General features: G+C 61.3%; 1 protein-coding gene across 1 annotated transcript; it reads right to left on the reverse strand.

The window, feature by feature from the left end:
* Positions 1-261: 261 nt before the first annotated feature.
* NLRP12 (NLR family pyrin domain containing 12) lies at positions 262-11,761 on the reverse strand. The gene is made up of 10 exons (XM_058674575.1): positions 11,467-11,761; positions 9,953-10,021; positions 7,977-9,681; positions 7,224-7,394; positions 6,242-6,412; positions 5,433-5,603; positions 4,663-4,833; positions 3,410-3,580; positions 1,630-1,800; positions 262-398 (listed from the first exon to the last, which is right to left on the reverse strand). Exons 1-10 carry the CDS (start codon positions 11,759-11,761, stop codon positions 311-313), a joined length of 3,183 nt encoding a protein of 1,060 aa, XP_058530558.1. The 3' UTR covers positions 262-310.
* Positions 11,762-13,993: the final 2,232 nt, after the last annotated feature.

Genomic DNA, 13,993 nt, shown 5'->3' on the forward strand with positions numbered 1-13,993 from the left:
CCGTGGAGGTGTTGTCCTCTGTAGAGGTTAAATGGTCTAGATGTGTCCCCGTCGGCCTCGGCAGGCCGCTAAAGGTAACACTGGGCAGGCTGGCCCTGTCCCTACTAAGCTAATGAAGTAGGGATGTTCCCCGCATATGTGTAAAAATTTTTATTTGAAGATGGGCATAACATTCAAGTGAAGACTGCTGGGTGGGGGCGCTCGGTTAGCTCTTTGCGCTGGTGGTTGGTCCTGCTGGGTCCAGGGTTTGTGTCCTCAACACCAGTTACCCGGCGTTGGTGACCACGCACGTTTCCCTGTCCCGGCTCCCTCAGCAGCCGATATCTAGGTAGGGTTTTGTCGTGCGAAGTGCAGCCAGTCTCTTGTGGGTCAGGTTGTTCAGATCCATCCCAAAAAGCCTGTGGGACAGCAAGGGGAGTGACAACCTTGTGCCATGGGCTTGCGCCATCCCTTTGATGAACCTAATGGCATGCCTTTTCGCTGGTAAAAAAAAATTCCTTATCTTGTAGTACTCCAACCTCATTGGGAAATAGGGTCCCGCTGCAACTCTGTTCCCCGTTTACCCTCAGGGGTGCTGAGCTGCTACCGAAGAGGCTACTGCAGTGAGAATTACAAGTGGAATTCGGGCAGAATTCCACCGAACTGTACCTGTTCGACCTGAAAAATGAGGGAAGCGGCTGAGCTAAGCCCACAAGGTGGTGCAAGCGAAGGGGTCGCCCACATTCCCCGTGGTTCCACAGAAATGTCACCGCACTAGAAAAGTGGATTCCTGGACTATTTCCAGCGCCCGCGCCCTGCCCTGCCTCCAAGGCCTAGGAGCCAGCACCTCCCGCCTGCGTCCCCCGCGCGCCTGGACCCGCGCCCCACCTCCTGCGTCCCCCGTGCGCCCGGGCCCGCGCCCCACCTCCTGCGTCCCCCGTGCGCCTGGACCCGCGCCCCACCTCCTGCGTGCCCCGTGTCCCTGGGCCCGCGCCCCACCTCCTGCGTCCCCCGCGCGCCTGGGCCTCCTGCTCCGTGCCTGCCTCCCCGGAGCTCCCCGCCGTGCTCCTAGTCCCTCTTCCCCACACCTGCCTCCCTCGTGCTCCTGGGTCGAGCCCCACCCTACCTCCCAAGGCCTAGGAGCCAGCACCTCCCGCCTGCGTCCCCCGCGCGCCTGGACCCGCGCCCCACCTCCTGCGTCCCCCACGCGCCTGGACCCGCGCCCCACCTCCTGCGTCCCTCGTGCGCCTGGGCCCGCGCCCCACCTCCTGCGTGCCCCGGGGTCCTGGGCCCGTGCCCCACCTCCTGCGTGCCCCGGGGTCCTGGGCCCGTGCCCCACCTCCTGCGTCCCCCGCGCGCCTGGGCCTCCTGCCCCGTGCCTGCCTCCCCGGAGCTCCCCGCTGTGCTCCTAGCCCCTCTTCCCCACACCTGCCTCCCTCGTGCTCCTGGGTCGAGCCCCACCCTGCCTCCCAAGGCCCAGGAGCCAGCGCCTCCCTCGCCTGGTTCTCCTGGGTCTCCCGCCCCGCGCCTGCCTCCCCCACCCCGTGTTCTCCTAGGCCTCTCTGCCCCATACCTGCCTCCCTGCTGTGCTTGGGCCCTTGCCCCACGCCTGCCCCTGCCATGCTCCTGTGGCCTGGGAACCCTGCTCACCACAGGACTCGGAGTTTGCATGTGGGGTGGTGCAACCTCCTGCACAGCAGCCGCACCCCCGCGTCTCCCAGGGCGTTGTTGGTCAGGTAGAGTTCAGTCAAGGTCTGGTTGGTGGCCAGGGCGGAGGAGAGGGTCTCACAGGCCTTGGCGGTGAGGCTGCAGCTGTCCAGCCTGTTGGTGACAGGGGTCGGGGACAACGGCAGCCCATGTGACTGCTTTCCAGGAGGACCGGGAGAAATAAAGTTTTCGGGGTCCAGGTGAGGAGAAAGCATTGGTGGTGTGGAGTAAACTGAGGTCAAGGCCATGCTGCCCAGCAAACGGCAATCATCCAGGAAACAGCCACCCACCAGATGGGGCGCCTGGCCTTTGGGCCCGGTGCAGTAGCCTAGTGGCTAAAGTCCTTGCCTCACACACGCTGGGATCCCATATGGGCTCTGGTTTTAATCCCAGCAGCTCCACTTCCCATCCAGCTCCCTGCCTGTGGCCTGGGAAAGCAGTCGAGGACGGTCCAAAGCCTTGGGACCCTGCAAGCGTGGGAGACCTGGAAGAGCTCCTGGCTCCTGGCTTCAGATTGTATCAGCCCTGGCCGTTATGGCCACTTGGGGAGTGAATCATCAGCCAGAAGATGTTCCTCTCTGTATATCTTACTTTCCTATGGTTAAAAAAAAAAAAAAAAAAAAAAAACTGTATTTATTTGAAATGCAGAGTTGTAAGGGAGAGGTCAAGGAAAAAAAAAGGAAAGAGAGAGGCCTGGGCCAGACAAACCGGGAGCCAGGAGCCGCCTCAGGCTCCGGGGGAGGAGCCAGGACCCGGGTACAGCAGCTGCCCTCCCAGGCGTGACAGGGAGTTGGTCAGAGGTGGACTAGCCGGGACTTGATCTGGCACTGCAGGTGCTGAGTTGGCGTGCTGTGCCACGATGCCAGCTCCAGGATTTTAATTGTAATTTTATTTAAATATTTATTGGAAAGGCAGAGTTAGATCTTCCATCTGCTGGGAATGACCCCAAATGACCCTCCTGGCCAGGTTTGGACCAAGCTAAAGCCAAGTGTCTACTCTGGGTCTCCCAGGTGGGCGCAGGGGTCCAAGCACTTGGACCATCCTCTGATGCTTCCAAGATGCATTGGCAGGGAGCTGGATCAGAAGTGGAACAGCCAGGACTCGAACTAGAACCTGTGTGGGATGCCAGCACAGCAAGTAGCAGTCTAACTAGCTATGCCACATGGTTGACCCCAGATTTTTTTTTTTTTTAAAGATGGGCTGAGTCCCCAGGGCAGTAGATGGCAGCTCTTGGAATGAGATATAACTTAATTCAGGATTTGTCTGGAAGAGGGAAGGCTTTGGAGACAGAGTACCCCTACAGCAAGATAAAGAGCTGGGAGGGGCCAGCAGGTTCCCTGATTGGGAGCCGCTCCCAGGGGCTGGAGAATGCGGGACACGCCCCTGGGCTTCCCGACACTGGTCCCGTGAGAGGCGCAGGTGGCTGTTCTCCAGGCGGGGGCACAGGTACCCCAGTGGGACCCAGCAGCACCGGGGAGGTGGGGCAGTGGAGTGGAAGGGAGCCCAACAGGAGTGGGCAGTTCCTGCGGAGCTGTGAGTCTGCCCAAGGGAAGGAGACGATGGTGTGACGTGGTCTGACAGCATGGCGAAGCCTGAGGCAGCGGGCACCTGCCTTCCTGCCCAGCAGGAGCTCACAGGGTAACAGCCTGGCCGGGCCGGCGTCTGCGTCCCGTGTCCTGCAAAGCACGGGGCAGCTGGGCCTCACAGGCCGCTGGACACTTACCACAGCTTCTGCAGCCTGCAGGTGGGGAGGCGCAGCCCCTCGCCCAGCAGCCCCACGCCAGGGTCTCCCAGGTCATTGAAACTCAGGTCGAGCTCACATAGGCGGAGGTTGACCCGCAGCACGGCAGAGAGGCCCTCGCAGGCGGCGGGGCCCAGCCGGCAGATGCCCAACCTGGAACGGCATGATGCCCAGGGCTGAGGCCAAGTGGGCTCTCTGCAGACAGCTGGGCGGGCTGGGGTGCCAGGCCTTGCCGGAGCACGAGGGCCCACACACTCTGCTGCTGCTCCGGAGTGAGGGGATGAGAGAAGGGCAGAGGCAGGCAGGCAGGGGCACAGGGAAGGGCACAGCAGAATAAGACAAGCCATTAAACTAGCACGAAGTATTCGATGGGCACTTGGCCCTTGGTTCCTGTCTGGTGCAGCAATTTCCTGGGGGCTGTGTGGCTCAAGTGAAACATTTTTCTATTAAAGTTTTTTTTTTAAAGGCTGGCACTATGACTCAATGGGCTAATCCTTAGCTTGCAAGTGCCAGCATCCCATATGTGTTCCAGTTCATTTCCCAGATGTTCCAGTCCAACTCCCTGCTTGGAACACAGTAGAGGACGGCCCAAGTCCTTCAGATCCTGCACCTGCGTGGGAGACCCAGAGCAGGCTCCTGGCTCCTTGCTCCTGGCTTCAGATCAGCGCAGCTCTGGCCGTTGTGGCCACTTGGGGAGTGAACCAGCAGATGAAGATCTTTCTATGTGTCCTCTCTGTTTATCTGCCTTTCCAATTAAAAAAAATCCTTTTTAAGTCCTGTACATTTAAAAAATATTTTATTTACTTACAAGGCAGAGTTACAGAGAGACGGAGGAAGACAGAACTCTGCCATCCACGACTCACTCCCCAAATGGCTGCAATGGCCGGAGCTGAGTCAATTAGAATCCAAGAGCCATAAGCTTTTTCTGGGTCTCCCACGTGGGTGCAGGGTCCCGACGCTTTGAGCCATCCTCGACTGCTTTCCCAGGCCACAGGCAGGGAGCCGGATGGGAAGTGGAGCAGCTCGGACTTCAACGCACACCAATGTGGGATCCTGGCCTGCAGGCAGAGCCCTGCTATGCCACCACAGCACTGTTTTCCCCTCCTGCTGGAGGGTCTTTGGAAGGAAGCTGATACAGCCAGAGGGCAGGAGAGGGTGTGGTAGTCCACGCACTGTGAGCCCCTGGTGCTGTGTTGGGGCGCCTGGGCCCATGCACGGCTTTGCGCTGGACTTACCGGAGCGTCTGGAGCTGGCAGGCAGGGTGCCTGAGGCCATCACACAGCAGCAGCACCCCAGGGTCCCCCAGGTCGTTGAGGCTGAGGTCCAGCTCTGTGAGGCTCCGATTCACACTGAGGGTGGAGGCCAGCTCTCTGCAGGCAGTGCCCGACAGGTGGCAGATCTTGAGCCTGGACACAGGGGCGGGTTTCTGGGTGACGCTAGGCTGTCTGCACCTTGGCCACCAACCCCCAAGGTTTCCCAACAACCCGGCAGAAGTACGGGTACGGGGCCTGGCCTGGCGGGAGACATGTCTCCCGAGAAGACAAACAGCTGGATGGCGGGCCCGCAAAGAGACAGCTGTGAGCGTCAGGGTGATGCGACAGGGGAAGCCACAGCCTGTGTGCGCTAGGATGGCCATTGAGACTAGCACACAGAACCCGGCAGGGGGCAGTGAACACGAGGAAGAGCTGCAAGGCCTGGGCACCTGTAGGGTTTATTTAGGAAAAATGGCACTCCCAGGGCATCCCACATGGACACCAGTGTGAGTCCCAGTACTAATGTGCCCAGGAAGCCCCAGCACTTGGCTCCCATGGGAGACCCGGAGGAAGCGCCTGGCTGCGGGCCAACCCAGTTCTGACTGTTGTGGGCGTTTTGGGGGGATGCTGCACCTGTGGACATGGGCTGCTCTTCACCTTACCGCCGTCCCAGGCAGCACTGCCGACCCCCAGGCCGCACACACAGCAGGTGCAGCTCTGCTGCATTGGGGCCCTGGGAGGGAGTGACTTACCACAGGGTCCGCAGCCTGCAGCCTGGGAGCCTCAGCCCTTGGCACAGCCACGCCACGCCCACGTCCTGCAGGGCATTTCCTGTGAGGTCCAGCTCTGCCAGGTGTGGGTTGGTGCCAAGCACCGAGGCAAGCTCCTGACAGGCGCCGGCGTCCAACAGACATTTCCTCAACCTGGGGCAGGAAGGATGTCAACAGGGCCACCCCGTGCTCACCCTGTCCCGCCCCGTGCTTGGCCAACCCTCCGTAACCAGGGGAGGGGTGCCACCACACCCAGATGCCCGGAGCCTTGGATGTGGAGACCCTCATTGGACACGGTGCAGACGGGTGGCTAGCACGTTGCCTGGCAGCCTGTGTCCTGTCTCAGACTCCCTGGGTTCATGGCCTGGGAGAACAGTAGAGAAGAGCTTCATCTGGGTCTCCCACACGGGTGCAGGGTCCCCAGGCTTTAGGCCATCGGTCACTTTTCCCAGGCCACAAGCAGGGAGCTGGATGGGAAGTGGAGCCGCCGGGATTAGAACCAGCGCCCATATGGGATCCCTGGTGCTTGCAGCTTTCACCTGTTATGCCACAGGCATCAGCCCTGATTCTGTTTTCCGCCTTTCAGATAAAGTCAAGGTAACCTCAGGTGAGGCCTCAGGGACTTGTCACCATGTGGAAGTGGGCAGGGCGGAGGGCGGAGTGCAAAGAGCAGAGGTCAAGGCAGAGTGGAGGGCGGAGTGCAAAGAGCAGAGGTCAAGGCAGAGGACTCTGGGGGCCCTGGTGTGGGGGTCAACACGCTGAGCTGGGCCTTGCTCTCCGAGGGGACTCACTGCAGCATCTGCAGCCCGCATCTGGGGTGCTGCAGCCCCTCGCAGAGCAGGCGCAGGCCGGGGAGCCCCAGCTTGTTGCCACTGAGGTCCAGGCGCAGGAGGTGTTCATTGGCCGTGAGAGCCGCAGCGAGGTCCTGGCACGCAGAGCTGGGGACGCAGCACCGCTTTAGCCTGTGAGGGGAAAAAAGGCATGGACGGGGCAAGGTGGACAGGGCAGAACTGGGCCGGGCAAGGTGGACAGGGCAGAGCTGGACGGAGCAGAGCTGGGCGGGGCAGAGCTGGGCCGGGCAAGGTGGACAGGGCAGAGCTGGGCGGGGCAGAGCTGGGCCCTGCCCCCTTGGCCTTCCCTCCCCCCTCTCCTTCATCAGAAAGACAGCGGGGTTGGCACTGTGCTGCTGCGCATTCTGCTTTTTTTTTTTTTTTTTTAAGATGTATTTATTTTCATTGGAAAGTCAGATATACAGAGAGGAGGAGAGACAGAGAGGAAGATCTTCTGTCTGATGATTCACTCCCCATATGGTGCTCATATGGGATCACAGCACATGCAAGGTGAGGACTCTAACCCTTTGGCTACCGCACTGGGGCCCCCCTTTTATTTATAGAAAGTGAGAGAGGCTGTGGTGTGGGTTCAATTGACTCCCACCTGTTGGGCTCGCTGTGGCAGCACATATGCTAACATTGGTACTATTCCCACCTGATAGACCTCAGTCATGTCCCGCACAGGCAGATAGTCACTGTGAGCCCCGCTGTCGGAGCTGGTAGCTGTGCAGGGAGACAGGATATTGGGTGTGGCCATCGAGCTCAAACCAGGTTATGGGTGGCTCGGGTCCAGCGGGGCTGGGAAGGGGGCGTGACCTTCTGCTAGCCAGGAGGGAGGTGGACCTTGGCCTTGGAGGCCCAGCCCCAAAATTGGGAGGCCACCAGAGTCCCTGCTGCCACCAAGCCCCCGAGGGGCAGCGGTGGACCCAGGGTGGGTGCTCACCTGAGGTTCTGCAGCCTGCAGTCGGGGTGTCTGAGGCCCTGGCAGAGCAGTGCCAGCCCCCGGCTGCCCAGGGCGCTGCGGTGCAGTGCCAGCTCAACCAGGTCCGGACAGCGGCGGAGGGCTGTGGCCAGGTGGTCCCCGTAGGCGTCTGGCAGGAGGCTCCTCTCGGGTCTGTGTGGACAAGTGCGGGTGGCAGCTGGTGTTACGGCTGGTAGGGGAAGGCCTCAGGATGTGCCGTACGCTCTGGGAGGGATTGGCGAGTGTGGCTCAGGGGTCTGTGCCGAAAACCCCCCTGGCCTCATGGGAATTACGAGTGCTGGAATCGACTAGGCCTGGGAGAAGCCAGCGGCAGGTGTGTGGCAAGAGCCATCTCTGCTAGGCAGGCACTGTGAAAATGCAGCCTGTGTAGCCCATGTGGTGGCGTAACGGGTTCAGCTGCTGCTTGCAACGACAGTTTAATCCTAGGGGGTAGTGTTGAAGGGCAGGGTTCTTGACTAGGGTGTTCCTGATTTGGGGACCAGGCCATTTTCGGTCTGGAGTATGGGTGGGGCGGGAGCCTTCCTGTGTGTTGTGGGGTGTTTGGTCATGTCTGACATGTGCCCGCTGGACATCACTAACGTCATTCTTTCCCTGTAGGTGTGTCTGGACATTGCGGGGCATTTGGCGGAGGGCACGGAAGCAGCCAACCCGCGCCCCCGTCCCCTAAGGAACACCAGGACGCGTGGCCCGGCACAGCCAGCCTCCAGCACTTACCGCTGCGCCAGCGGCACCTGGGCACCTGCCGGCCTTGCCGCGCTGCCCTCGGAGTCCGCGCGGTGGGCAGCCCCGTGCAGGTGCAGGACCACCGCGTTCCTGCAGTTCTGGGCACAGAAGGAGGCCGCCACGTGCTCCGTGTTGCTGGCCACGTCGCTGACCACGACCGTCTGGAAGTGGCTCAGGGCTCGCTGCACGAACTCCTCCTCCTGGACCTCGTACAGGCAGCTGCAGACCTCCAGGGCGCCCTCCTGCAGAACGGGTCCCTGGCTCCGCGCCCAGCTTCGCATCCAGCCCAGCACCGCGTCCTTGATCTGCGGAGAGACCGCGCAGCGCAGGCTCTGCTCCAGCGAGCTCCTCGTCTCCTCGTTCAAGAACCCAAACAGGAAGCGGGCGGTGAGGGCCAGGCAGCTCCTCGCCGAGAAGGTGTACTCGGCCAGCAGCCGGCTCAGGTCCTGGTCGGGGCCCGCCGCGTCCTCTGCACCGGCCAGGACATAGTGCAGGGCAGCGAAGTACTCCTGGAAGCTCAGGTGGATGAAGCTGTAGAACTTCTCACAGCCTAGATCCTTCTGAAAGACGTGTGTGCTGAGGAAGGCGGAGACGTCGGCTGCGTCCAGCCCGTGCCTCTGCAGGTCCCGCTCCTCGAACAGGACCCGCTGGCTCCAGACGCCCTCGGCCGCCAAGGCGCACAGCCCCCGCGGGTTGGGCGGAGGCCGCGGGGTCGGGGTGCCCGGTGGGCTGGGCAGCAGCAGACTCAGCAGGTAGAGCGTGTACACTGCCGTGGTGGTCCTGGGCTTGTGACGGAGCAGGCCGCCGTCGTCCAGCTGCTGCTGGAGGCAGGTGCACACCACCCAGCACACCATGGGGACGAAGCACAGGGTGAAGAGGGGCTCGTGGTCCCGCACGAAGGCGAACACGCGGCCGGCCCGCTCAGCGTCCGGGAAGAAGCGGTGGATGTACTCCTGCCTCTCGGCCTCGGAGAAGCCCAGGGTCTCCACATGCCGCGGGTGCTCCAGCAACCGCTGCAGCTTCATCAGCGCTGACGGCCGCGTGGTGATGAGCAGCGACAGCTCGGGCAGCAGCTTCTTGCCGATCAGGCTGCCCAGCAGCAGCGCCGTGGGCCACCTCTCCTCCCAGCTGAAGCACCAGGGGCCGCGGGCCTTGTGGAAGGCCGGCTGGAGCTCGTGGAAGCCGTCAATGATTAGGAGCAGGCGCTCTGGGCGCTGCAACAGCTCCCGCACCTGCGCGCCGGGCTCTGGCCAGCAGCTGGCCAGCAGGTCCAGCGCGCTCTGCTCCGGGCCCGCCTGGTTCATGTCCCTGCAGTTGATGTAGCAGACGAAGTCGAACCGGCCCTGGAAGAGCCTGCCGTCCGCCCAGTCCACCATCACCTTGCGGGCCAACATGGACTTGCCCATGCCGGCTGCCCCCTGCAGCACCACAGTGCGCGGGGGCTCCGGTCGCTCCTCGTCTGGCTCAAAGAGCATCTCCACGCGGATGGGACTGGCCTGTTGTGCGGCTGTCCCCGCTTGGCCCCAGCCCCGGTCCAGCAGCTTCTGCTGGGCCCCACGGAGGCTGGAGTGCTCCTGGACCAGGAGTAACCGCGTGTAACGGTGGCTCAGGTTGACGCATTCACCCAGGCGCGCGTTGCGGTCTTCCATGAGCCGGAATTTCCTGCGCACATAATCGCGGTAGGCTTTCTGGGGCTCTGGAGGATGGGAGGGCGGGGAGCAGTGCGTGAAGAAGTCGGTGGAGCTGAAGGCAGCCGTGAGGGGCCCGGGTGACCCGCAGCACCGGCATGCCCCTATGGGCACTGCTTGGAGTCCCGGTGGCTCCATTTTCAATCCTGCTCCCTGCTAATGCCCCTGGGAGAGCAGCGGAGGACAGCCGAGTGCTTGGGCCCTTGCACCCACGTGGGAGCCCCACCCCTTACTGGGCGCTGGCCGCTTGCAGCCCGGCCTTCCAGACTCAGGGCTCACCTGTTTTCACAGCATCAGGAGACACTTTGGGAAGGCATGCAGAGTGGTGTCTGAGTGAGGGTGAGCCATCTGGAAGAGACACTTGGGGAGATCAGCTAGGGCAGATCTGACCAGCACCCCGATGACTGGCCACTGGGGCAGGCCTTGGGGTTCAGCGGGCAGAGCTGCCGGTGGAGGAGCCCCATCCCATCTCGCAGCGCCTGGGAGGGACTCAGCTGCTCTGCTTCTGAGCCAGCTCCCCGCTTATGTGCCTGGAAGGCAGGAGGTGATGGGCCCAGCTGCCCACAGGGGAGACCTGGAGGAAGCTCCTGGCTCCTGGCTTCGACCTGGCCCAACCTTGGCTCTTGGCAGCCATGTGGGGAGTGAATCAGCAGATGAACGACCCTCCCTCCCTCCCTCCCACCCACCCGTCTTTCTTTCTCTATATAAGTTTGCCTTTATAACAAATGAAAAAAACAAAAAAAAACAACTTTAACTTTAAAAGAATGGGCCCAGCGTGGTAGCATAGCACACTAGTCCTCTGCCTGCAGCAGCGCTGGCATTCCGTGTGGATGAAGGGTTAGCCTGCTATGCCTCAGCCCCTGATGTAGTAGTTAGTGGCAGGGAGCTAATTGCCATAGAGACAGATTGGCATGTGTGGACTTTCACACCCATCACCCCAGCCCGGGGGCTAAGTTGGTCTCTGAGGACCCTACATTTATTTTTCAAAATGTTGTTAAGTGTATTGGCTTGAAAAAGAGAAAGCGGTTTCCCCCACCCACTTACCCTAAATGGCCAGAGCCAGGATCGGGGACTCAACCCCATTCTGCCGTGTTCGTGGTCAGGACCCCAAGCTCTTGAGAGAGCCTGCCCAGGGCTGCATTAGCAGGAAGCTGGAAGAGCTGCCTCCCAACCCCGGCATCCTCCAGACAGCGTGGGCAGCACCTTAACCACCCGGAGAACGGCCAGTGATGTGGTCAGCCAGACCCAGGTGAGCAAATCATGCTGGGAACCCCAAAGGATGGGCTGCTGGGAGCTTCCACGAACTTCCTGACGGGGCCCTGGAGAGGGCGTGACAGTCCCCGCTCCGGCCACATGCACCTCTCCCTGTAAGCCAATACGCGTAGGAGGCTTACAGGGGTTCTGGGAGCTGCCCTCCCAGGTGACCTGAGCCTATGAAAGGGGATCTGGGCAGTAGGGGCTTGCAACTGGGCTCTGCAGGCTTTGGGGGGAGGGATGCAGGCTTGGGAATCAAGGCCTCCGCTGGGAAACCCGATGCCACCTCCACACAGTGCCCAGCTGGTGTCTGCAGTGCGACCTTGCCTGCCCTGGTGGGGGGGGGGGCTCTGGTGCCTGGCTCATGCCCCCCGCGTGTGCTGGGAGAAACCATGGACAACCCACAGACAAACGAGCACCACCTTAGGACTGTGGGATGAGGCCAGCACCCCAGGCTGGTGGGCTTAGGGGCTGACGACGTTGGAGGGGACGCAGGTTTCCGGGTCTGACCCATGCCCGCCCTGCCCCACCGGCCTTACCCCCGGCCAGGTTCTCGCCATGTCCTCTCTCCCACAGGTCCTTCCGGTGCATCCGCTGGAAGACGCTGAGGGCCAGCCGCCAGGCGCCCTGGGGCCCGCAGTGGGCCACCAGGAGCTGGGCCAACTCCAGGGGCCCGGCCCCCTCCATCCGGCCCCAGGGGATCTTGTCCTCTCCCAGCTCGGCTGCCACCACCCCCAGGTACAACTTGAACTTCTTCAGCTCCATGGCTTCTAGCTCCTCCAAGTAGGTGGCCAGGAGGCTGAGGTCCCCTGCAAGCATGGCCCCGGGCAGCATGGGAGATGAGAGGGACAGGGTCCAGCGCTGGCTCGCACAGGTGGAGAGACAGGGTCCGGCACTGGCTGACACAGGCAGAGGGACAGGGGCCACTGCTGGCTCGCACAGGTGGAGGGACAGGGTCCGGCGCTGGCTCTCACAGGCGGAGGGACAGGGGCCACTGCTGGCTCGCACAGGCAGAGGGACAGGGGCCAGCGCTGGCTCGCACAGGCGGAGGGACAGGGACCGGCGCTGGCTCGCACAGGCAGAGGCCACTGTGGGGAGGAGAGAAGAGGAAGAGCTTGGCTGCCAGGCCTGCCCGTGGCATCCGCTTTGGAGAAGGGGAAGTTGGGAAAGAGGAAGAACTTGGTCACCACCTGTTTATTCCTGCTGTGCCCGAGGTCCCTTCTCTCTCTCCCTGTTTTCTTCTCACGGGGCTCACGACCTCCTTTTCCAGGCAGCTGCTGTGCCTCCTCCTGGGAGAAGCAGGGTGACTTGTCTGTTCTTTCAGCCCTTACACTGCCGTGTGTCCCCCACAGGGACTCCGCTCCCAAGCTCATCCTCAGGGGGCCCCCCTCAGTGTGTGATTAAATCCTGGCTCACCCTGGAGGCCGCTGAGGAAGGGGGAGGGCTGGCGCGTGGCAGGTGGGGTTTGCAGTCCGAGGAAGACCCACAGTGCCACATGGGAATGACCAATCCGTCCTGAGGCGATGATGCTGCAAGTGGGGGAGGAGACAGATGGTTGGTTTTCTGGGGGCATGGGGAGCCCCTTGTCTCCTCCAACACCACCCAGGGCTTCAGCGCGCCCTCCCAGCTCCTGGCAAAGCAGGCCGGTGAGCAGGACAGGTTTTGTTGGGCGAGGGTCTGGCTGGGAGGGAAGCACCCAGCACCACATCTAAAGCACCTTTGAACCCTGCATGACTTAGCTGTACACCTGCCAGTGAGCACACCTGTCCCCTCCCCAGCCCTCCAGGTGAGGTCAGGAGGGCTGTGTTAGGTCAGCCTCATGGGGCCAGCGCTGCGTGCTGCGTGTCGTGGGTTAAGCCTCTGTCTGCAGCGCTGGCAGTGGTGCATAGTCGCACTGGTTCCTCCACTTCCGATCCAGCTCCCGGTTAACATTCCTGGGAAAGTAGCAGCAGATGGTCCAAGTGCTCGGGTCCCTGCACCCACGTGGGAGGCCCGGAGGAAACTCCTTGCTTGGACTGGCCCAGCTCTGGCCGTGACAGCCACTTGGAGAGTGAAGCAGCCGAGCACCAGGAAGACCTCTGTAACTCTGCCTTTCAAATACATTTTCTTTTTTTTTTTTTTTAATTATTTATTATTTAACTTCAGTAATTACATTGTATTATGTGACACAGTTACATAGATACTTGGGTTCTCCCACCCCTCCCCAAACCCTCCCACCATGGTGGATTCCTCCACCTTGTTGTATAACCACAGCTCAAGTTCAGTTGAGATTTCCCAAATACATTTTCTTTAAAAATATGTATATATTTTCATGTATTTATATTGAAAAGTCAGATACACAGAGAGGAGGAGAATCAGAGAGGAAGATGTTCTCCCCAAGTGACCGCAACGGCTGGAGCTGCACCGATCTGAAGCCAGGAGCCAGGAACCTCTTCCAGGTCTCCCACACAGGTGCAGGGTCCCAAGGCTTTGGGCCGTCCTCGACTGCTTTCCCAGGCCACAAGCAGGGAGCTGGATGGGAAGCGGAGCTGTCGGGATTAGAACCAGAGCCCATATGGGATCCCGGGGCGTGCAAGGCGAGGGCTTTAGCTGCTAGGCTACCATGCTGGGTCCTCCAATTTCTTTTCTTTTTTTATTTATTATTTTGTGTGTGTGTGTGTGTGTAAATGATAGAACTGATGCTTAAACTCAGGTCTGTCTGGCTTGGAAGTTCAAGCACACGGCAGGCCTGTCCTCTGGCTCCAGGGCGGAGCTGGCTGTGGGGCACGGAGGCGCCCTGAGGCTGCGGTCCACCCAGGTACTGCTGTCATCGCCTGGGGCAGAACGCCTCCACCGGCCCCAGAGGCACTCTGCCTGGGGTTGTGCAAGTTCCTGCCCGGTGCTCAATGTCCGCTGACCACAGGCCCTGTCAGGAAGCTCACTGCCTGGCTGCAGGGTGCCCTTGCCCACTGCTTTGGGGTGACACAGCCCCCACCTCCTCCCTGCCTCCTCCCCTGAGGCCCCAGTCGGTCAGGAACTCTCAGCCGCTTGTTGATAATTCTCCATTTGTGTAGCCCGAGACTTCGC

Source organism: Ochotona princeps, chromosome 16 (assembly GCF_030435755.1).
Source record: "Ochotona princeps isolate mOchPri1 chromosome 16, mOchPri1.hap1, whole genome shotgun sequence".
NCBI classification, from domain to species: Eukaryota; Metazoa; Chordata; class Mammalia; order Lagomorpha; family Ochotonidae; genus Ochotona; species Ochotona princeps.